The sequence below is a fragment of the Amblyomma mixtum genome, chromosome 2 (genome assembly GCF_055824585.1).
Source record: "Amblyomma mixtum isolate Tamu chromosome 2, ASM5582458v1, whole genome shotgun sequence".
NCBI classification, from domain to species: Eukaryota; Metazoa; Arthropoda; class Arachnida; order Ixodida; family Ixodidae; genus Amblyomma; species Amblyomma mixtum.
The window spans coordinates 112261291-112286851 of NC_143013.1; the positions used below are offsets into that span (position 1 = coordinate 112261291).

The 25561-nt window shown below is 44.2% G+C and overlaps 1 protein-coding gene across 1 annotated transcript; it reads left to right on the plus strand.

Annotated features, from left to right (window-relative positions):
• The first annotated feature begins 511 nt into the window (after positions 1-511).
• Positions 512-25149, plus strand: LOC149360597 (uncharacterized). The gene is made up of 6 exons (XM_089569341.1): positions 512-838; positions 5175-5342; positions 9025-9164; positions 16365-16432; positions 20568-20648; positions 24246-25149. The coding sequence occupies exons 2-6, from the start codon at positions 5247-5249 to the stop codon at positions 24365-24367; spliced, it is 507 nt and encodes a 168-aa protein (XP_089425467.1). The 5' UTR covers positions 512-838; positions 5175-5246; the 3' UTR covers positions 24368-25149.
• Positions 25150-25561: the final 412 nt, after the last annotated feature.

Consider the following 25561-nt stretch of genomic DNA (forward strand, 5'->3'; position numbering starts at 1 on the left):
ATGCGAAAGAGTGCGTGTGGTGTGGGGGCTACGCCACAACGTACCGCACCACCTCGGGCTGCGAAAAAAGGCCTTTACTACCAAAGGTAAATAGCCCTAGTCTAGAGCAGTGGGAGGCCCTCCTGGCTGACTCCGACCCGAGCGCATAGCTTATGCTGGTGACGAGGGCCAAGGCAGCGGCGGAAGCCAACGGGATCCTGGACTAGGGAAGACCGACCACTGAAGCTCCACATCTATCTATCCCCATCCCCCTACTCCCTAACTCTTCCTTTTTGAAAAAAAAAAAAGAAATGTTTTCACTACTACTACTACTCACCGAGATATGTGAGACAGTTACTGCGTAACTTCCTTTCCTCAAATACAATTTGCATTTTCTTCATTACAGGCCCTCTTTGTCTTCTTTCACTCCCACTTCCTCCCTTCCTCTACGGTGCGGTTCAGGTATAGTGCCTAGAATATAATGGCAGTATATTCTAGGCACTATAGTTTGTGGGGACGCCTTCGTCCCCTGCGTTCACTTTCCCGCACTGCACCCCACTGTTGTTAGCTGCCCCCGAAAAGCACTCCCTTTAGTTTGGTTACTCTAGCTAACAGGGGAGGGCGCTCGCGTCGCAGCGACAGCAGCGCCACGGATGGCGTGTTTGGCCGCTCGCGCGCGGGGGAAGGCGAGGTCTCTTCTCCCCGGGACAGGATAGCGTGTGGACGTTCACGCGCAAAGCTCCGCTCTTGGCCGCGGGCGTCCTCGTGTGGAAACGTCTTCCCCTCAGCTCGTTCCGTCGGGCCTCGGAGTTTATCCCTTTGCCCTACCGTGGGCGGACGTTCGCTCGTAGCCGTGCTGGTGAGTCGGACATCCTAGATTCCTCAGTGTATTTTGTTGCTAGCTGGCGTTATTGTTGCTATAGCAATAAATGCCTTGTTTGTGTCAGCCAGTGTGTCGTTCCTTTGTTCCCGTAGAGCACGGCCCGCCGTGGTCGGCGTGCGCTCAGTAGCGTACGCGACCACGGGGTGGGGTCCGCGCGGTTTTGAACTGAGTCAGCCGCGCTTAAGCGGGGAATACGTGTTTATCTTCCCCGATTTAAACCCCACAAGTTCAGGTGTACACCGAGATGACAGAGAATTACTGCGCCATTTCCTTTCCTCAAAAAGCGTTGCGTTCAAAGGGCAAGGCATCGCGCCGAACGGGTGGTGGTGTTCCGTGGACTCCCTGGCAGCGCTACAACTCGCTGTCGCGTTCCACTCCTAAAGGCGAAGCTTAAGCGTCATTAATAGCAGTTAATTAGTATTCAGGCATTAATCAGTAATTAACCATTAATTACTGATTTGTCATCACTTAGTAATTAGTCGTAAATTATATGTGACGCCACCAGTGCCACAGAAGCACTGAAAGTGGTGCGGAAAACGCTTTCGCCTCTACGCACTTTAAACAGTCAAAGTGCCCCCTGAATTTTTTATCCCCTTTGGGATGGTGGCTATGCTGGTAAAGAAAAAAAAAAACTACAGGGAATGTTTACTACATTTGAATCGGAGTGAAAGAACTGGTTTTTGCTACGTTGAAGACGACGGTAAGGAGGCGTGGGACGTAGCAGATGGCAGTTGATGAAGACGACGCTCTCCAATTTACAGCGCGAAAGTATTGTGCAATTTAACCCGGGCCATGTTGGCTGACTTCTGATGTTATGGAAGATAGGGTCATGCGGGGGTATGGTGGCCTGGTGCTTTGTGGCGTAAGCGTGCTTTGATTTTACTTTTCGGCGCTATTCCTACGCAATGAAGAAAAAAAAATGCGGCGATAGCCTAGTGGTGTCGCTGAGCGGCCTTTAAAGGAGATCTGTTCGCGCAGCCGCGGGTTCGACTCCCAGTCATGGATATTGATTCAAGTTTGTTTTCTCTTTTACATGGTAGTGTGGTCTGGGCGCCAATTCGGCGTCGGGAGGCGGTTGGTTCGAAACCCACCGCCGGACACCCACCAGTAAAAATGGGTACAAACGACCACCGGCCCGGCGCCGGCTTCCTCTGGGGTGTGCGCTTAGAGGAGGCTCCGCAAACCCCGCTGCGCCCCTGCGGGGGCAAACCCATTTTCGAACACTCAGACTGCAAAGGTTGTTCGTGTTTCATTGCAAAGTGAAGAGTTCTACTCAAAGCTCGTACGCTCTATACAGCGCGTCTCAAGACGCACATCTTCGAACACTACTGCAAGCGATCTTTCGTTCCGAAGAGAAAACTTCAGAGTATCACAGCTGTCCAGACAGTCCGGTTTTTCCGGCTGTCTGGCTTGCGAGAAAAAAGAAAGCGCAACGTCCTTTCCTCACACATGAGGACAAAGCAGCCCTTCCGCAGAGAAAAACTCCCTCCGCCTCTACACACTGTCGCCTGCAGTTCTGTCCACCTAACGCAGAACTCTCGCACTGATCCCCTGCCACAAAGCAACATGAGCAGCAGTTTTTCATGCGTTTTTTCATGGTTTGATCTCTAACTCAGATGAAGGTCAAATTTGCACGGTCCGCGATTGAAGCCTGGGTTCCTTAGTGAAGCTTTCGCTTCAATAGTTGGGTTATGGTTTATGGGGCTCAGAGTCCCGCAGCGGCTCAGGCTAGCAGGGACGTTGTTCTGAATGGCTCGGGAAATGTCGACCACCTGGGGTTCTCTACATGCTCTCACATCGCTCACTGTACTGGCCTCTATAATTTCGCCTCCATCCAAATTCAACAGAAACGGCCGGGATCGAACCCACGCCTTTCGGGGCAGTAGCCGAGCGCCATAACCACTAAGCCACAGCGGCAATTTAAAGAAAAGTTTCTGAAACCTGCGGAAGGGAAAGCATTACGAGCAAACATTTTTAGTAGCGAATCTGCAGCGCTCGTCGTGCGGACTTATTTTGTGCATTTTATTGTTCACGCCATTTTAACCAGTTTTGCGTGTCCCAAAAGCGATATTACATCAAGCGGGGGTAGGGATACAGGGATGTCAAGCAGTCATACACAGGTATACTTTCCATAATAATAAAATTTTTCCTTAATATTCAGTGTTGTGCAAGATTAATTACTAATCACTGCCGTGTCGGGATCGTCCGCAGCAGTAATACCAGCTTCAAGTGGCCTAACGTTTAAGGGATTTTGTGCTAATACGCGTTCAGAAGCGCTCTCGGTGTTCATTGCCGCAAGAGTTCAGTCCAAGTCATGGTGCAAAAGGCCATACAGTCTTGGTATTACCATGCATAAAAAGCGAAAGGAAAAAAATACACGACAGTAAAGAAGGAATAGACATCTGCAGCATCAAAATCGTCGAACGAGCATCTTGCCTGAAATTTGGTGGAATGCAAATATCATTGCGTGCTGGAGCTGAGCCTTGAAACTTTTATCAAATAATACTTGTTGGTATAAAAAACAATGCCAGTTCCTTCGTTTTGATGGCTATATCTATTTTTTTAGTGAGAGCGGTGTGTAAGAGTTTACCGCGTTCTTGTACAATTCAAAGCGCTATGCATGCCTCAGTTGCCGCACATGAGATGCAAAATATTGTTACAGGTTCGAGTTCTAGAATCAGACACCCGAACCCGACACGTGGACTGTGGCGGACGCTGTAACAAAGGACCCCGGACCGTTTTAGACAATATAGTTCTCTTTATAGTTGGTAGCATCCCACAGCACTCGATCGTCTTCGCATTTCGTGTCCATGAAAATGCGACTGCCGAGGCTATGGTGCAGAAAAGGCTCTAACAAATACTATGCACCAAAGTCTGTGCAAAGAAGAGCAACTTAAAAATTTAACAGCTAGATTAGTTGAATAGCTTGTACGTCAGACCCAAACTCTCAAAGCATGTCACAAAACTGGCTAATATACTTTGCGGAAAAAAAATTCATACAAAAAGAAAGCAATGGCAGCGAACATTGTTACCTGGCTCGTTTCAAACATTCTGGAACCATCCACCGTTCAATCTCTGCTCTTTAGCCGAGAAATTTCTCAGACCGTTGCGTTTAAAGAAACACTGTTAACCCACTGCTGGATCCAACGGTCCCTCTTTGTACAGCACCAGGAATAATGAAAATATTTTTAGAAGTGAACATCCCGAAAAAACTCATATTTTATAGACAGATGACCCTCTGTGTTTTTTTGTTGCTGAATTCCAAAGGCAACGACATCAAACCAAATTTGTACGAGTTGAAATTTTAATTAAAATACCTCAACGATAAGGGAACAAAACGCTCTAGTTAACGCGGGGCTGTTACAGAGCTATAGCAGCAAATTTTCCCATTAGCTCTACAGGCTACGCGACATAGAGATCATACAATAAAATGTTAAAAAACTATTTATTGTTTTAATTAAATGTCCTATGCAGACCAAAGTATGTGACGTAAAATGTCATGGGCTGGATAGTGCCTAATTATAATTACGCTCAAAAGGAAGACAAGCTTGACTGGCCTGTACGTTTTCCATTACAGTTTTGAGGCTTCAGTCAATAACAGGTGCAACAATAGTCAGCGAACTTTCATGTTGAACGTTTTCATAAATTCTTTTGTTTGGTTGAATGTTTAAACAAATCGTCCTTTTCCCTGCGTAGCAATTTTTCCTATATTTAAGCTAAATCATACACATTTAGCTCAAGTAATAGGCACAGTTTGCGAGAAGTTAACTTTAAAAAAAATGACGCTGAACGAAAAAACAAATTCGGCCTCTGTCATAAGCAAGTAACATTTTTCTTTTAACGAACGCGGATAAATGTAAATAATCAACACGAATGTACAGTCGCCGTCAAAAGCAAATGGAAGGCGACTTTCTCAAAAAATTTAATTTCTTTAAATCTAAAGCATAATGGCCTATGTTTGTTGGTGCACAGTGCAATTCTCACAATCACAATCAGGCTGCACGTATGTATTCAAGGATGCATGACTTGAGAGGGCAATGATTCAATTTTTTCGTTAATATTGCCTTCCATTTACTTTTGACGGCACCTGTACGTCCGAAGAAACGTCACGTTGATATATGCCGTTTTTATTTGTCAGAAAAAAAACAGACTTCAAAGCTTACCAGAGAACAGAGACTGGCCTTGAGAAGCAAGGACTTTCAACTCAACTCAAATCATGCAGTCAAGTCCAATCTCTCTCAAATATGCCGACAACAAAGAACAATCTGTGCGAATGAACGGGTGGAATGTACCTCTGCTTTTTTTCCACCAGATATAACTGAGTGGAAAGGACAAACGCTTGCGCGATCTGGGCAAAGCTGGAACAAGAGGTCCGTTGTGCGGAATGAGATCGCTCGCTCTGCTTGCAGTTGTTGCAGCTTGCTACACAAATGCTGCAGTCAGCACCGAGGAAAACGAGGATGGCCTAGACACCTTCAAGGTATCGTTACACGCCAGCACATATAAATATGTGGCCTTGAGACCGTTTGATCTTTCATTACAATGAATGCGTGCTTTCAAATTTAACTGCAGATATATTCTTTATGTGCGAACCTCGCGAATATCGTCGATTCAGTACAGCAATGAGCTGATGGTCACTTTTACCTGACAACAAAGCACCGCGAGATTCATGGAAGCAACGTAAGCGGAATGGAGCAAAGACGCCAGTAGTGCCCTATTTCCTGTAAATGCAGCAGACTACGACGAGACTTTACATATTATTCCCAAAATTCTTTTTCGCTTTTTTTCCTAACAAATAGAAAACTCGAAGTGGCTGTAGCCCTGGTGTGTTCCTACCAGGATACATAGATGTCATCCACGTGTTCTTTTATTTGCTGTCGTTTTTACACCCATGTATGGTTTACACCCAAAATGGTACATCACTTACAGTTTCGTCGCACAGCGTACATTGTGTCGCGTTTGGTATTGAAAGGTGCACAGTTTGCTAGCTGGTGATTGCAACAATGCGGAATTAGATGCAGGCAGCCCTTTCTGCGATGCTAGCAAACTATGTTGACGCCCCCCCCCCCCCCCCCCTCAACCCTAAAGCCTCATGATGGTTATTTTTGTTGGCGCAATTTCAGAGAGTTTTTTTTTTCAGCTTTGCAGAGGTAGAAAATTTTATTAGGCGCGCTTATTAAATGATCGTTGTAAGCTTTCGAGGACAACTGCTTGTGCTTTCTAACATGACACATGAGAGAAACGAAGCACGGGTTTTTACACCTGCATGACAAAAAAAGGCTTAAGGCACGTGACGCCCTAACACGAAAAGCATTGTAGAACTCTAACATGCTTGAAAAAAGACACAAGCCTTTCAAGAACGGATTAACACAGGAGTAGGGACAATCTCCACCGACTCAGGGTATAGATAAAGGGAGGAGTGAAAGCAGGCAGTGAGAAAGGCACCGTTGTGGAGGGCTGCCGATCAAATTACAGCATACGGTGTTTTTAACGGGTACGGGAAGGCATGGCAGTAGGTGGTTCTGCCTTTTGCCTCTACAATAGAGGTTCCATTTCACTACCTAACCTGTTTCCAATCTCAGTTTGAACTCTTCCCTCTCGGCTGCGTTCAGGCATCAAGCTAAATTAGGGTATTTCGGGTGCCCTTTTTTTGTTATAAAAAATATTGCTGCTTGCATTTAGCGTCCGGGTGCAGAGAGACTGACTTATGCCTTTCTCTGACCTCTCAATTAGGAGGACTATGCTAAAACTTCATTGCGTCTCAAAAGAACAACTACAGTGTCACTTTATTGCTAAATCTCTGCAGAAATGATGTATGAGAAACACTGCTGCTCTGAAGACCAGGGCCCTTATATAGCGTTATGTAGTGGAAAATTAAGTCCAGAAAATCTTCCTCAAAAATATCAGGATTTGTGAATCCTTTAGCAAAAACTAATACGTTTGGTATATACGGTAGGCTAATTAAATTGTAGTTTAAACATATTTTCTATTCATGAATGCACTAAAATTATGTAGGAAATATGTTCCTGAAATTGCATGCTTGGTATTCGAAATATATTCTTAAAATATGCCAAAAATACCTAATTTCAACCACACCTCGAGCACTTTTCCTATATGTGAAAAATTATGTATGCTGTTTTAGCATATTGTCAATGTTCTAAAAGTGTTCTTTCGTAAATATGAAATTAGTTCATTCGAAGTATACTTCAATTGTAATAAACGGGCAGTCCTTTTAAACGTATTTGGAAGGAAGGAAGGGAAAACTTTATTTACACTAATGGTTTTTCCTGCGGTTTGGGGGCATCTTCAGAGACGTCTTGGTTCTACCCCCAGGAGCCTTCTCTGTCGAAGTCGTCCGCCTCTAATCAGTGGTCGGTTTGAGCACACTTCTAGCTGCCGTTGAGCCGTGGAGTGGTCGAAATCGCGTTTCGAGAAATGAAATTTGCGTGTTCTCAACGTATTTGAAGTCTACTTCCGTAAATACGCATTTAATTCGTCCAAAGAATACTTAAATTTTGGCAAAATGGAAGTCCATCTAGCATATTTGCAGCGCACTTCAAGCTGCCGTTGTAAAACCTAATTCTCAAAATCGAGTTTCAGGAAATCGCATTTTGGTGTTGGCAATGCATTTAAAGTGTACGTTCGTAAATACGCAATTAATTCGTCCAAGTATACATAAATTCTAAGGAATGGACGGTCCGCGTAAACATATTTGCATTACACTTCAAGCTATCGTGGAACAATCAATGGCTCGAATTTACGTTTCATGGAACAGTGAAACCTCTCCCTTTCCTTTCGTCCTTTCGTTTATGGTAACTTCTAGCAGGAGGGTGAGAGCATGAATGTGATAGCATGCGTGATAGCATGATACCGGCAAAGGCGCCTTGGGTACTTTCGGGCCGGAATATGCCAGCCACAACAGGCATGGCCAACCGGCTCCCTTCGACGCCCGTGTATTTGCTGGTTGGCAGTTCGACTCTTGACCTATTTCTGATGCAAGTTTCGACTAGCAGTTCGGTTCTAGGTCGCCCCCAGATTCGAACGCGACCAGTACGGCACTTCTGGGATAATTTGTAGGCTCATAGTCTTTGCACAAAAAACGCATCACCGGGCAAGATACTGCGTCGCTCTCGGTGGTTATATATAAGGCAACAAACCAAGTATGGCGCTTGTCGGAGCACTTCTTGTTTGCTGCGGCATTTCCGTCATGATTGGCTGTGTAGGTATCTTTGCCGTTCCGATTCCATCACGTGACCTTATAATCCCATGCACATCGTGACTGATGATAACTGCGCTTGTAGAATTTGTTCTGCAGTTGAAGCATTAACCCGTCTCTTTCTGCGAAGCCGACAAGTAGACCTTTTTTAAGCCGAAGTGAATATATTTTTAATGTATTAAATGTATATATTTAGTGTATTTCTGATGTGATCAAATATATTTAATGTACATTTTAGTATATTTAATACATTATAAATATGCTAAGCAGGCAAAAATATACTTTTCACGTATTTTAAAGAACGTTCAAAATCATATACTTAGAAATCATTCGTATTGCATTTTAAGCATAGAGACAAAAAATGAGAAGTAAGTATGACATTTACACAATATGTTTGAAATGTTTTTTAAGCACATCCTCTTTTTCGCTAAGGGTATGCATCGTCGGTTATTAAGCGTATGTCGATTATTGCCTTCAAAATAGATATTGCAGGTTTTTCATTATTGCAATCAATAGCCCACTCGCAATGCACTTTCCTTGGTGATGTTCCCCATAGCCAGTTATATCAGGCAGAAGAATAAAAACGACGTATCGGCTAATGCACTGTGGCGTAGCTCCATGAGCGGTTTCTTTTGGAGCTTATTGTAAAGAATTTCATTTGTTTAATACAATAAACGTTGATGCGCTATTACGTGAGGAATAGTTTCCGCTTCTGCTGGTCGAGAAAATCAAATCAGGTTAGAGTAGGAAGGTAAAGGGGATCACTTCTTCCATGGATGTTCCTCAGAATGCGTCGGTAGCATCTAAGCGAACGAATATAATGGGACGGTGGGCGGCGGAGCGCGACCTACTGCTATCTCTTGCACTTCTTCATCGGCAGGGGAAGCAAAAAAAGGATTACTTCTGGTAAATTGCTCGCCGTATATGTGTGCATTCACCTTTTCAGATATGGACCGCCTTTCCAGATGGTACAGCAATCACTGCCTCAGATGGAAGCAAGCTTTTTGAGTGCGCTGAAGCGACACGCACAGGGATAGATGCAGACACGAAAAGCGTCACCTACGACTTCTACTTTCCCTCGACTGGGTATAGATTATTTTTGTTTGCACTATTTGTTTTGTCTGCATCCTAACAGGACACTACTTCAGAAATAGGTGGTGAGAAAAAATTAAAGATGCCGTCTTACTAAATCAATACCTTGAACAGTAAAAAGCTACTTCTGCTGAACGAAGAGCTATTACAAGCTAGGTCAGGATGAAAAGTAAAGGAGCCGTGCCGAGAACGCCAGCCAATTACGCAAGTAAAATGCAATAGCGGCCACAGTTTTTTGGGCGCTGACAACAGAGTCTAGGATGCTACACCACACATTTGAAAATGATGCTACGGGGGTCCTTTTCAATGACGATGCCAGGAGTTAAGAATCAGAGGGAGAAAAAACTTATCAACATTTAACAGGATTTCTTGTGAGAATAACATGCATCTTTTATATCAGAAAACCATCTGCAAGCTAACGAAGAGTCACGTAATCAACTTTTACTTATAACAATAATCATGAAGTTTTTCTTACTTTCCCTTTAAATAGGTGTTTTATTTGGTGGACCATTGCCAAGGATATCAAAATGAATAGTTTCATTTTTTCAGTCTAAAGCAAACTATAATGCCAGCGTGAAACTATTTCTAAATGTCAAGAGTTTTATCGCAGTAAGAAATCGAACGACTGTTTGGCTATGCCTTTCGAACGCCGCTAATATTGGTGTGAGGAAAAAATTTGGTGCTCTAGCAGAGGAATTGCTAACTCTTAAAAACCTCAATTATTTGTTATCACACATCTAAATAAGGGCGCAAGGCTTTTCTTTGGCCTACACATTTCAGCAGGAGAAACGCTAGTAAGACCACAAGGCGCAGTGTAGACTGTGCAATAAAAGTTGAACGCTAAAAGGCGTGGAGAGAATTTTGAACATTCATGGTCTAGACTCGACCCAGAATGATTGACCCCAAAAGCACACACCGCTCCAACCGTTCGTTTCATTTGAAGAAATCTTGTGAAAAATGTGTACTCAGTATGCTCCAGCTCAATATACTCACTTATGTGCCAAATCAAAGCACTCAAATTATAATAACAACGTGTAAACTATATGCCGCCTTGCATTTTGCTGAAGAGTGCCATAGTTTGGAGGAACACGAAAAACCCTTTGGCCAATAGCACTGTGTACAATGAATTTCACTACGCTTGAAACGTGAAACCGTTCAGATGACTAAAGAACAGAGGCAGAGATTAATAGGATTGTACAGGAACCAGCCTTGTCAGTTTAAACCAGTTACAGCTGACAGCCTTTCCTGTTTACCAATTATCCTGTTTCTTACTCTGGCTGATTTAAACTATGGGCCCTACAGGCTTTCGCTTCTACTCCACTTTGGCAACCGGCTTATGTTCTATCTTGTTTTGTCTTTATGTTGTTTTACTTTGAATATAAGAATGAAATGAATCCATGCGGCGCAGGTCAGCGTTAACTGGAGTGAAACTGGAGGTGCTTGGGCCCTAAAGTGGACGCAGTTATAATGAGATAAAAAGAGGTCTTTGATCCCATGTTTTAGAGTCGGCACATCTTCAGTTTACTGGCTTCAGCAGATGCTGCGCTTTTTTGAAGCGTCCACATCTGCCAGTTGCGCTAAACGTTACCGCTTTCATTTTTTCATCCTGCCAGTAAATTGGTTTTGTGCTGCTTTCCAAGCATACATTACATTTTCGGAGCAGAAATGTGGAAAGCGTCTAATATTTTTGCGATAATAATGAGCTACATTTCTTGGAGAATGTGAGGACGATGAGTGCGCATCATTGACAATAGGGTAATTAATTTGAGACCGAATGAATATGCTGAAGGAATCGAGCTAGCTGGGTTAGGAGATGCTTTGTCCGCAGTGGAAAAGTGAAGAAAATTTTAGTATAACCTTAAATGTTAAAAGGTAAAAATTGAACAAGTCTGGAGCGCATAGAGTTCAAATGAACACTTTGATAAAGTAAGAAAGAGTACCTTAGTGAAATGTTTCAACTGTGCGGCTAACTTAAGAGATTTAGTCGTTCAGTCCGCGAATCATTTAGATCTGTATACTGAAATGCACAGTGAAGGTGAAAGCGATGCTAATATATTCGTTCGCTCACAAATTAATGGGGTGAAACTGGCTGTAAAACCTGGATAGTACTCGCAGTCCTTCGTCCAGGTGTGGGTGCAGGGCATACGAATATGTGTACTGCTTTCCTCCATTTGCTACCGAAGACGGAGAACAGGAATTCATTTTCGTTTCGACGTGGCGCGAGTGTATGGGAGTGTTCGTCGCATGCATCAGATGCTGCGAAAGTGTAGAAAATGAATGCACCTGCAGCCATGTAATCTAGAGAACACGCGAAGCAGTGTGCGGAAGCCTAGCGTGATATCCGAGTAGCTTATCTGGCGCCATTCGTTCATGCATGAGATTGCGAAAGAAGAAAGGACATTTTAAGGCTTACTAGCTCCATTACGAGAAAAGCAGGTAGCCTATATTAGTATGTTAGAGTGTTATTGTGTACTCGCTGATGCTACAGAAAATCCCACTGACAGCAAGAAAAATAGGGTTACGCGAGCTGTGCCGTCAATCGTTGTTGTTGTTGTTGTGCCTGAGAGAAGGATGCAAAGGAAATTGCACGGGACTGCCTACTGGCTTGAGCCAAGCCACCACCGCTGCCACGTGCAGATAGAACAGTATGAAAAGGAAAAATCATAGCGTTTCGTTCTTTTATATGTATCCCACCACATGCTAGCACTAATGTGGCGCCACTTTTTCCTACTACATTCGTGCCCAAACTGTGAGCAACCGTTTTTCCTATGCGTCCTCGATGGTATCATGAGAGTTCTAGCTGCAAACTGCATATCCCTGCTAGTCAATATTGAGGCTAGCTCGCGACAGGTATTCCGTTCACTTGTTTAACTGGGATCTTTGTGGACATAGCGTTTGTGCAATCAGCGTTCTGTGGCTCGTCTTTGTTTCATTTCTGAGTGCGCAACCTGTGTCGTGGTCGAGCGCTAACGATGACACAATAATGCTTTCTCTTTGCATCACGTAAGCAGTCTTAATTACCCTGTGAAATTTTTCTAGCGCCGCCAGCGCAGCTAGATAGTCGCCCGTGGTTACGGTTCTTCGGTGTCTTCTTACTTCGTTGCCGAGAATCTGAGTGAAATTATTTAATCATGTTGCAAGAGACTGTGAAGCACCTGTGAGGGCTTGAGATCACGTTCGCTAAGCTCCTTGTTTTACTTCGCGGCCAGAAATACCTGCGGGCTTCCATTTGTGATTGCAACTGCAGGCCTCTAGCAAAGACGCCATCTTGTTCGCTTACTTCCTGTTTCCCTGGATCTTGACTCTACAATTAGCACAACACAAAGCAGTGGACGCACAAGAGAGAGGTGTGTCCCTGGTATCAGCAACAAGAAGAAAAAGGAACATTACGTCACAGATGCGGTTTGGAGTGCAGCAAATAGTTATCAAAACAGACCGCACGACTTGGCACGATCACAAACCATGAACCCTCCTGATAAAGTTTGTATTACTTGTTTCTAGGAATTCAGAATGGATACATCATATCGTTGCTGTTCTTCAACAGTGATGATCGAAATTAGCATTAGCAGTGGTGCATTCGTAGAGCTTCTTTGTATAGGACTTGTAGTTTTATACAGAATGTTGAAGACAGCGACTTGATAACAAAAAAAAATATTTTTGTCAAAGCAGCCTTGCGCCATATTCACACATTGAGGCGCGTCTAAGAGGCGCTCATAATAAATAAGCTGCTGGAATTTCAAGCCTTTAATTATTCGAATTCTCGTCTTCGGATAATGTGTACGGTGTGCAATTTATAACTGAAATGTGTGCCTCAGAAAAACTGAGAAAGAAGAAAAGATTTCACAGTCTTCGTAATAGGGATGATCCGCAGCACCTGATTTCCTCTGGTGCTATTATGAATAATGATCCTATCCTTCATGGTTTTGCACAAATCGCAAATTTTAGTCATGCCTCTTTCGCCGGTAGCTTTGGCCTGTCAGGGTCGACCTTCACTATCCTGGCGCTTTTCACAGGCGGCTTGGAGCACGCGGAGCCACATGATTCGAAATGACCTCACGTTAGGTCTCGGCTGATCGCTTCTGGCGGGAATACTTCACTGGGAAAAAATAGCCATAATCTTCGGGCGCATCTTTCCGCTTGCGAGCATGAGCAGCTCGTTTACGCGGTGCGTCCTTCGCCCAGGCTGCTTCACGGTGTCTTCCATGATACGACCGGCGCGAGGTGCAACCGCACACGTTAACTGTGGGTTTGGCGGGAATATGTAGGCGTTCTCCGCTTGGCGCCATCTCTGTCGTGTCTGACGCACTGCTACTCGGCGCACTCATATGACGCACCGTCAGCATACAGAGTATGCAGCTCTCCGCTTCTCCTTTCACTTCCTCCTAGGCTTCGTCCGGCCGATGTGCGGACGTTGCATGATGTCAACGCCAACTACTAGTCATAGACACGCAAGTTTCGTCTTGAGCGCTTGCACTCGTGGAGCTTTTTTGTCAAGCGCTAAAGGCAGCATGGAATGGTTTCTAGGACCGAAGAAACACTTGCAGGACCGGCCATATATAGTGAAAAGATATTTTAATTTTTGAATTAGCCTACAAAGGGTGCCTTGAATGCCAGATCTTCCTCGGAGTTCTGGCCAGCCTGCTTTCTGCAAGCTCGAGGTGACGCCGGGCTGCTGAGCGTCTGTAATTTTATGCTTTCCTTCGAATTCTCGAAGGCATGGGTGGCTTCATGCCTTCATATGCGGGTGCATAAGCCTCGGTTGCCTACAGAGTACAGATTATTCTACACCTTTGTGCAATCCGGTCGGAACACGCGCAGAGAAAACACTTTCTCTGTCGAGACTCGGCTGCATCCTATGTGGTGCTGCGGCAATACTTCCACCGAGGAGGGAAGCCCAGAACGATAGTACAGTAGATTAAAAGTAACAGATAATGCGACGATAATTGCTGACGCCGTTCAATGTTTCTTCGATATGCTGAAATGATGCTATTAAAGTCGAATGTATGGCGCTACAGAGAACAAAGGAAGCTACAATTTTCATAGGTACAAGTTTTAGGGACAAATTTTTACCAGTATTTTGAAGCGCCGCTTAACTAAAGCACGGAGGTCATACCGGCACTACTACACACCATTAAAAAAACTCTATTCAACCTGGTTCATTACTGCAGACTGCCTAGCAGCGTAAAAGCTTTCTATTTGTGATCTCGTTCTGGTGGGTTTGTAACATTTCCCAAGAACGGAGCCAGCTCAAACGTTCCCTGGGCGATGCACATCCGGGTATGTTTCCGCGCAGGCATGTTGTGCACAACGCATTCGGGGCAGTGTAGTGGAATGTTGGAGGGGCTGTAAGCGGCCAAGGTTCCCACGCGAAAAGCAGAGGATTTCTTTTTACCACCTGCAAGGCGACTGCCCTCTCAATAGCAAAACAAGTTTCCTAGGGTTCGGTTTAGTGTATGGGGTTTAACGTGCAAAAGCGACTGGGGCTATGAGGGGCATCGTTATTGATGGATTTGACCACTTGGGCCTCATAAACGTGCACTGACATCGTACAGCACGCGGTACTCAAGCACTTCGGCTCCATCAAAATGTGACCGCCATGGCCGAGATAGAACTCGCGTCTTTCCGATCAGCAGCCGAGCACCATAACCGCTAAGCTATCGCGACGATTGCAAGGGTTTTCAGCAACGTTAGACAGCTCCAGCAATGTTCTTCTGCGGTAAGCGCTCCGGTGCGTCCTCTTTCGCTTTCGTTGGAAAGGACGCTGACGCTGTACACATGTAACTTGCAGGTCCAGATATCAGTTTTGGTCTCGCTTTCGGCCTCCGCAAAAATAAGCTGGCTTATGTCTTCAGTGCTTTGTTCAAGACTGTTGATAAACCGGTCGAATGAAATAAGACCACGATCCGAATCAATTTTCGGTTGCTCATTATTTGAGGAGATTTTTATCTATGGCCCAGAGATAAAAATAAGAGGCGATCCTAACCCGGCCTCTGGGGTCAGAACTGCTAGAAATGAAATTCTTATACTGCAAGCGCACCCTCGATTCGCTAGGGGTATTGTCACGGCACGTACTAGATATCAAAATATTTTCAGTATCAATTAGATAAAGCGCACCAGTCTTACCAACGACGCCTTTACCAATTAGCAGAGACGAGACCAAGTAAAAAAGCCGTAAACATCTATTAAAAAATCATAACCTCAACAAGGCCCGGGTGCTACAAGCTTTTTGCGGTCCATCAGCATGGCGTCAAGGAAGACGCCAGCTCAGCACGCAGAAGTTTGGCGCTTGCATGAAATTTTTGATAGAGTAGGCCGGTGTGCTGATGCTTGCTTTTTGATAGGAGGATCAATACCGTACTTATATTCATCAAAGCCAGAATGAACTGAGTGCGGATTTCAGTCTCCCAGAAAAGCAGTTAGAAACAGCACAGATACTTTGAGAGCCCCGTTGCGAATAGCGTCGAGAAATTCTCCATGCATGATGAGGCGAGAGCAGGTTTGCTGAAGGAAAATGCTTCGCAGTACTAGCAGTGTTCTGAAGTTAGAGCTCCCCGGTATCGCATCGTCAGCAGTGTGATCGGGCCGTCCGGGTTCTCCGCTCCCACCAGCGTGTCAATGAATCAGGTTAGAAGGCTTAGGGACAAAATGTGACCAACAGTGTACGGCTTTAAAAAGCTGTCGACTTGAGGTCATGCTCATTATACCCTAGTCTCAACAGTCCAGCGAAGGCAGACTGGCTTAATTATATTAGAGCCAGAGCCTGACCTAGCCCGTCAGGCCGCTATAATGCGTGATTAGCGAAAGTGACAAAATTATTCCCCAGCAGAGAGAGATTTGTATGGAGGCATCAATATTTTCATCATGTAGTATTTTAGCTAGTGAGGAAAATTCATTGCACCCTGTGCATGCGCTGCTATAACGTGGTTTGTGCGGAAACCAGACACTGGTGAAAAGGTTGAGCGCTACCGCTAGCAGCTGGATGTCCTTCTTTCATTGTTCTGTATTTCTGGAAAAAAAGTACAATATTAATTATTTTTACACCGTGCATAAAAGGGCAATTTTAGAGCAAATATGTTATTATCAAGTAATATGCCGTCGCTATTAGAGTTGCGCGCGGATGCCTGGAAAATGCAGAGACATTACCTTGGTAACCTGATTTCAATCTTATCTTGTTTGTTTTCTCCGAATAAATAGGGAAACCAAAACATTCCACCTAAAAGCCGATGACACTCCTGGATTGGTCACCTTTACGGTGGGATCTGGTAAGGAATTCTACTTCATGCTTCTGTCCTCCAATGCACTTAAACCGCATTTCGCCGGCAATTGCGGCGATCCTCGGCACATACAAAGGGTGACAGGGTAGTGCGCAAGCAAAGTGAGGTGAGGAAATATTTTTCTGTAAAATCGAGCCGGCAGTCTGTAAAGTCTAGCCCTTAGCCGGCCATCGCGCAGGGCAAGTAAAACGAGGGACATGCCTCGGAACAGCGACCTTGACTACTAGCGCAACATTTAAATGCTGGGGGTTAGTAGTCACTTAAAGCGGCAAATATGTGCGTTTTAGGCAGCTCCTACGCACGGATGGCAGCTTGAAAATTTCCATCAGGAGGAATTCGAATGCATTAAATGTATTTAAAAACACCTAATAAAACAGTCATTTATTTACTGGATTTGGCACTCTTCTGGAGGAAATGCTCTCTTATTAAGTACCTAACAGCAGAGAAAACTTAGTGAAAGATTAGATATTGATCTAATGGCGATATGATAGTACATTATGGGACGATCGCGCTGGGATTGTACTTGACTGAGTGATTACTCCAGCAGCTACGAAAGACGCCCGCGATGTATTGTGTTCCCAAGCCCAAATCCTTGCAATTGCCTGCACAACCATTATAATCGGTTGAAATTACCTATATTTATCCATGCAGGGCAATGAATATGAAAACATTCAAACTCATATAGACGAAAGTCAGGGCCTGTTTATGCTCGGAGAGCATTGTATTTCATCAGCAGTGATGAAAGCATTTAGGCTGAAGGATTACGCGATCACTATCAGCTTTATAATGAAGTACAACAGCCACTCTGGACCTCATCATATGTTCATTTCGAGCGGGAACTGCAAATCTTAGTTATTTTATAATCTAGATACTTTCCAAGCTGTATAGGAGCTACTCAATGAACTCTTCTAACATAACGGAAAAAAGGGCTGTTAGCGTAGCTTCTTTGAGAGCATTAAAGAAATTACCTTGAAAGATTTTACTCCCGGTGGCAAAATGTCCGAGAAGGACCCCATTCTGTTTTGGTATATGGTTGGGGTCCACAAAGGAAGCTAAGACGTAGACTATCAGCGCGATTCAGATTCATAACGAAAAAGGTTTTAAAAGTTGCACATCGGTCGTCACTAGGCCACAATACAGGATGCAAACTTGAGCTGTGTTTCATAAGCATTCATAACGAGCAGCCATTATTGCTTTGTAGTAATCGCTATGAAAAGACATCGACTGATCTTTAGGTTGCTTGTTCCGACACTGTGGCCGTGGTGTTGCCCTTTACTGTTTCAAAATGTACCGAATGCTTCTTTAGCGGTTTGTCTCTTTCGCTCCTGTAATAGTAATCTGTTTGGCCACATGAAAGCCTTTCGGCTTCTTTTGTACACACATTGCTTGTCCTGAGCTTGCATACTTAGCAACTAAACATTTAAGGACTTATATTTCTTCGGTCTGGCTTTTGAGATGTGATTTTTTTAAAAAACAACTGGAGCCCTATCACGCTGACGATAAGGGCCCTCTAATTATTTTAGTATATATAAGCGAAAGAATGCAACAGTAAACAAAACATAAACGAGACTTGAAAATTTTTTTATGCTTTTGTGGCTTCAGTTAGAGTGCGCAATTATTTGCGCAGTGATTGCTAGTTCCAAATGCTTGAGCAGAAAGCAGAAGAAACCACCACCATCATTCCGCAGGTGGGAATAAGATCTATTATCTTCTTTCGTGCCGCGCAGTTAACAAACTGAACATTCCAGCTGCCAGCCTCGCCATTCAAAAAGCTTCACAGCTGTCGTCAGTAGGTGGAGTCTTGAGACACTTTTTTGTGCAGCTATGACATAGGACATAAAAACTCGCGTATGCGTTCTTGTATGTGTGCGTGCCTTCGCCTTTCCCTATTTTGCTGCGCCTGCGTAAAGAAGCGCTCTCCCCGCCTGGACATATCATCCGGTATTTAAAGTTCATTATCACGTACTTTACGCGCCAGTATTACGATGTAGCCCTGGCGTGCGGACAAGCTGAGTCTACACGTAACAAAAATACCTTTGAAGATGCACGGCAAGAGAACCGCAGTGCGAACTCTGTTATTAGACCATTGCACAGAGCAAACGGATGTTCTGGTTTTCACCCCCGCGAGTAGATACTGTCACGCAGTGTTGACTGCCGAGCGACGAGCAGGAAAGCAGCGAGAATGGCTTGTAAAGAAAACTCTTTATTTGGGGTGACTTCCGCCTGCAAAGAACTGGATGACTCGGCGGTGGCGCAACAACAGGTTTGCTCGGTGATCGTCGAACACAATGCCCGCCGCTCTCGTCCGGACTCAATTTATAGCTGACAGCTAAGTTTCCAGATAAAACTTGCAAAATTGCTAGTACATTCTGGAACAACGTAGAAGCTGCGTCTGCGGATGGTATGCAGTTGTCCTCCGGTGGCTGGTTTGGCTGTAACGCAGGATAGCTTGCGTCAGTTCCGCCTGGAATGCGGTTCCTCTGCCCATGATGAGCACGTCGGCGGCCCAATGTTGTAGAAGAATGTTCTCCACAAACATTTTGGCGAATTCTGCTGCTGTTTCGTTCGGTAGGGCTTTTGCCTCGGCGTAGCGGGTCAGGTAATCGGCCGCTATAATGATCCACCTCTTTCTAGGCGCTGACATCGGGAAAGAGCAAATACGTTCATGCAGATCATCTGAATGGGTCTTAAGGGGGGTTTGATGGTGCTCAGAAACCCTGCTGGTCGTGCGGGAGGGCTCTTTCGTCACCGATAATCTCGGCAGGTTTTCCCATAATGTGCGACATCGGCAAATAGTCGCGGCAAGCAATACTTGTCTTGAATGCGTTGGAGGGTGCGAGAAAACCTGAGATGTCCAGTTGTCGGCTCGTCGTGTGAAGCCTGAAGAACTTCTTCGCGCAGACTTGCAGGGAAAACAAGGAGGTAGGCTATTTTGTTCGCTGCAAAGTTCCTACAACATTCTGGAAAAATTTAGAAGCTCCGCCTGGATGCGATCCAGCGATATAAATCTGATCGCGTCTTGCATCACAAATAAAGTGATAAAGCTACGGGCCGGCTGCTTTGAAGAATGAATAAACAAACAAACACTACAAAGATTCACGGAAATATGGTTTTGTTTGCTCTTGCTATTTTTTTCCAAGTGTACTTGATTTCGCAGCAAGAAAGGGACAATTGAAGAAGCATATAAGCCATGAACAGAGCGCGAGATCCAGTTGTTTGACTTTTTTTAAAATAAGCTGGATTTATACCATTCAGATCGAACTGAGAACGACAAAATAATCATGATGCCTGATATCTGTAATAAACACGTAAAAGTCGTCTTCCGATCACAATCACAACAAAATGGGATTTCAATATCTGATCTTTTTATGGGCTGTTTACGGCTGATGTAGTATTCCGCAGCGCCTCAGCTCGTTTCGCTTTCTACCCATCCTCATTTTACTTGACTACGTGTATAAGTATACCATCGTCATACCCACGCAAAATTTCAGTTTGTCAGCAATAATCGAAATGCATTTATCCTACTCTAGGCGCTGCCATGAATGACCACTAAAAAATTGCGCCATCATGTCTAAGAGTTATTCCTCTATGAATTTTTTCTATATTCTTTACTATGGGCCTCTGGGCAAAAGAAATATCCAGAATCCTCAAGAGGTGCACATTTTAATACATGCTAAACAGAATGAGTATTTTAATTAGCAAATAAAAATTGCATCCTAAAGCACGATATTCGGGCAAGTATCGGCCAGATGAAGCAGAATTCTTATTTATAAAGATCGGCCAATTTCGAAAGCTCTTCACAGCGCCTGTTTTGATTTGCAGGTCTTTAAAAGATGACTACAATGGAACAGAGCATGTACTTTCTGATTTCACTAAGCACGAGGGTGTCAAAAGTGACTCATTTTTAAATGTGCTGCAAGTGAGAAATGTGCATAATTCATATATGCGTTCTGGGTAACATTTTGGGTTCCGCTATGTCTGAACAAATTTACAGATGACCTCTTTGGGAGCAAAATGCTCTGATTTCCACTTTCGAGTATCCCCCTGCGATTCGGTAAAAGAACGCCTATCATCCCTTAGGAAATGTACAATTTTTGCGCTCACATCAGCCATTTCATTTCAGATCCCACAACTCACAAGGCAGAGTTCTACTACTCAGACTACAAGACCTGTGCTGTTGAACACTTGGATTTAAACGGAGGCGGTAAGAACAGTACAGTTCCAAACTGTGTATATTATTTCCTATATTGAATAGCGGTGCATGAATCCTCACACGTCTTGATTTTGTCGTTTTGGGCAAACCGTCAATGAAAGCATGAAAGGGAGAGATTGATGGTGACACTGCAAAAGTATGCATCACGGAACAACCGGAAATGAGGAAACACGGGAAGGTATGCTAAGATGCAGCTGAGAGGGGTCATAGCTATGACAGGGAGCTTGGAGAGTGAACATTGCAATGCAATCAGGACGCTTGGGGTTTTGGTGGCTGAGTGAAGTTCACGTCAGCGCATGTAGGCTTTATTTTTGCTAAAACACTACAATCGTCAAAGCAAATATAAAGGCCGTGAAATGTTTTTTCGCGCATACACGCTCCTGCTAATTTCAGGACGTTGTATTCGAAGCCCAGCATTACGCATTTATATTTTTCCAGCAGAATGATTCAGCTCATGAACAGAAAATCAATCGTAGCCACCACAATGAATTGCCCCCGCCCCCCACCTCGCATACCATCGAAGGCATCAATAAAGATGGAAAGTGGAGTGGTTATGAAGTTAGGGAATTACCCCTGTCTTTTCAGTGTGGTTTATGCAGTTGTCGAATCCACAACCAACATACTTCAAAAACTAGATATAATTGTTGCTTTGAACATTTTTTCACTAGGCGATAAAATTTTATTTAGCTGTTGGTAGAGAAGGATTATGCTACACGTTCAAGTAGAGTGACAGGACTCGTTCTTTACTCAGTTATCTCTATTGGCTTTGTCCAAAGCGAATGACATCATTGTATGATAGTGCTCTGTGTTGCGGCGTATGGAAGACTCCGGCGCAACCCAGTGTTGATAGGCTTTATGGCTAATCATCCTAAAAAGACACCGAGGGCAGCAGAATATTTAAAAATATCCCTGGGCAAAGAGGGGCCACGCAGTTAAAGGTCGACCGTGCTCCCCTGTTGGGCAACAACGTGGATTCTCAGCAAAAATGTTGCGAAATATACGGAGGAAAATGTGGTCATCGCTGCAGAGCAGTGCAGGTGAACACTAGGAAAGAGAAGACTTTAGAAAGAGTCGAGGAGCATGCGCTAGTCGGTTATATTGCAGCTGAAATGGAGAAGGAGAAATATACAGGACTACGCTATCTGTCCAGTGCTGGTAGTTAACGATTGTTTTTTAACAGAATAGCATTAAGGGTCCCGAGTCACAGAGATGCCGCCGTCATCATCGCCGGAATCGTTGGCCGGGAGCGAAAAATTCCGACGTAAGCAAAGAATCAATAAAATTTAGGAACATTCTAGAGAATGTTCTTACTAACCGCAAATTCTCAGCGAGGTTCCTGTACCAATGTAAAGTAACTGACGTAAAAACAAAATCCAGTAAATAGCGTATGGCTTGGAATCAAGCCCGGTACCTTCGGATTGGCAGATGGAAACGGTAGCCATAGAGCCCGAACGCTCGTTGGTTATTGAATAAATGTAGGCCTAGTGAAGTCGTCGTAGTGTTTGATTCGGTGAAGTATCTTCGAGGAATGCGCTGACATGTGCATGAGTAATTAGTACATTGATCAGGAACTTGGCTGACGTGTGAGTCTTTAGTACGAGATTTAAACGGGATGGATAACTATATAACTATATGTATAACCAACATGCCCAAGCGTCTACCTTGTCAACTCTATCGAGTTTTACTTTTAAAGCCGAAGCTTAACCGTTCTCGAAGTTTTGAAATATCTACAAAATTTTATCGTCCTGGTGCATGACCCTTCTCACGTGAAATTCTCGAGGCAAAAATACCATAGCTGGCCTTTACCGCAAGAGGTTGACTTTAATTGTTTGAAGGCGGTACAAATCGCTGGGCCGCCAAATAAAATGTGGTCGAAGTGGCTTTTCTCAATCTTTTAGCCCAAGAAAAGCAGAAAACACGGCAGGGGAAAATTTTATACGCATTCGAAGACCGCGGGCACCCGGCAGCAGTCGGTGTCCAACTCAGCCTCTCCGTAATGTGAGAGAGATGTCCTACCACATGCAGCATGGATAAAAACAAGAGGGTTTCCATTGCAGGCCTACATATTAACGGGCGGCCGATAGTGATGTGGTTAATTGAGGAAGTTGGCGGGTACAGGGTGTCCGCAGCAGGAGCAGGGAAGAGTTAATTGCAGTTCACTAAAAGTGGTCTTCGTCTGACGCAGGGCCTATAGCTAGGCACATGATTATTTATTTTTTTATATTATACCCTCAGGGCCATTACGGCATTACAGAGGGGAGTGGTTACAAAAAATGTAATTTAACAAACAGAAGTTAATTAAACAGGCAAGGTACGAACATGACTCCTGCACATACATTGTTAGCTAAGGCGTTCAGGGAAGAAAAAAAGAAAATAAAAACAGAAAAAGGAAAAAAACAATAACGCCGTATAAAATACATCCTAGTTAAACAATGTTAGCTATGACATTCTTGAATAAATGATGATCGGTGATGGTGGCCGTCCAAGAAAGAAGGTGATTCCACTCATTCGATGATATTGCCACGTATCGTAGTGTCCGTTCGTTCGCGCAAGGCCGCAGGAAAGGGGTGTTATCATTTTTGTTCGTGACGCGAGAAGCGACCGGACTAATCTCGATTGATCACAGCCACGAAGAGCGGCATCTACGTCTTTCCAGATTACTCTAGATGATCTCGACCTGTTATCTCGAAGTTTCCTTGCCGGCTTTAAATTGAACGATGCCGCGAGCAGCGGGCATTCGTAGTTCGACGACCGCCAAGCACGTTTGTTGCTTACGCCGCCGCCGAGTGATTCAGTTATTTTGCGGGCGCAAGTCAGCCCAAATAAAGAGCTTCGTTTCCAAGACTGGCTGGTGTCTTCCTGACCACTGGACTGCCGTCACTACAACGTGACAATATATAGGAGCCCTTTGTACTTCAAGTTGAAAATTTAATCGCACACATAATTTCCAAAACGATATTTGCAGCGAGAACACAGCTTGCACAAGCCAGTTATTTATATAAAACTGATGGGCATGCAGTGACACTCGACCAGACTATCGATAACTTCGCTTGTAGATAGAGCATTTGGCCATCCACAATCAACTCGTCATGCCTTTCATGTGCAAAGCTACCTTGACTTCTCGGCTCAAAAAGAAAAGATCGCCCAGGACGTGTGCTGCCGTGAAAAAAAAACAAAATAATAATAAGAACTCTGGATATTTTCCAATGATGTCCATTCGGCCTGCTCAAACCCACGTTCAAGAACCTCACGAAGGGCTGTTCAGACGCAAACTGTGACGGTCTGACGGTACCACAAGTAGCACCAAGGACGCTCAGACTTTGTTATGATTAGCAGATATTTTCCTCCATTCGTACGGGGCTTCTCCAGGCTGAAATTTCTGAAGATACTGCACCTTTGACTGTACCTCAAGCACAGAAAACACGTTAATCTTGAGGCATTTTTGCATGGCTGCGCTTCCTGCAGTAAATTGACATCTTTAAAATTTTCCTTTCAGTGAAATGAAAAATGCATAGTACAACAGAAAACTTTTCGCTTCAGAAAAAGAATACAGATGTTTTGCTTTATTTTCGCAAATATTTTTTCCAGAGTGCATGCTTTGGGTACGGAAAGACGCTGAGGGCTCGGTTCTCCAAAGCTGCCTTGACCATTACCAGGAGGCCTGCGGGGTGAAGATTCCTAAAGGCGCCAAATTTCCGTGCGCGGACTGAAGAAAAAAGTACATGATTGACTTCTAACTAAAGGACGGTTTCGTTTGTTGTGACATATTTTGTTCAGTCTTTTGGTATTGGGCAGTACAGATAATATTTGCATGCTTTTAGCAAAAGATGTGGCTCTCTACCATCTGGATACGAAAGCCTTGTAAACTATGCTTTGTAGGTCTTGTCAGTTTTCAGCAACGTTGCTTTTTTTCACTTTACTAGTTGAATATCACAGAAAAAATAGTGCTTGCTGTGGCGGCCCACTTGGATGTGTAATTAAAATCTGTTCAAGATTTTTCCTCCAATAACACTAAGCTAGTGCCTCGGGCATGGCACAGAGCATCACGCTTTATCCGCTCCAACTGTTTAAAACCTCCCTTTCTTGTGTGTGTTGTGGCACTTTTAAATTACGGTTAGGCGTTCAATTACGGTTCTATTGCCCCATGTTCCTGCTAACGAACAAGACTCCGACTGTTTCCAGGTAATATCTGGGACTAGGCGTGGTTCTAATACTTAAAAAATGCTAATTAATTTGCAATTAAGCAAACAAGGAAGGGGAAGGGGAATTAATTTGCAGTTATAGATACCTCAACTAGGAAGCTTATGGGGAGCGTATTGTGCATCGCAGTATTAGACTCTCACAAATTGGGGATTTGTGAGTGGCGCTTGAAAATCAATGAACAATGGTAATAGCGCCGCCGCGGTGGCTCAGTGGCTATGGTGTTCGGCTGCTGACCCAAAAGACGCGGGTTCGATCCCGGCCGCGGCGGCTAGAATTTCTTTGGAGGAGAAATTCTAGAGGCCCGTGTACTGTGCGATGTCAGTGCACGTTAAAGAACCCCAGGTGGTCGAAATTTCCGGAGCCCTCCACTACGGCGTCTCTCATAGCCTTAGTCGCTTTGGGACGTTAAAACCCCATAAACCAAACCAAACGAACAATGGTAATACAATAAAACGAGGACAGTTTGTGTGTCCGATCTAATTTGCATACCTTTATTCCCACGCCTTATTGTGTAATTCTGTGAACGCACCTGTAGTAACATAATACATAAACAAAATTATTATAGTGGACACTGCATTCATCGTTCGGCAAATTGTGTGTTTCGCTTTCTTTGCTAATATTAATCGCCTGCCAAGACTACCCCAAAGATACCCTGAAGATACGACGGCCACAGAGTTTAGCGCAATCAGAAAACAGACCTT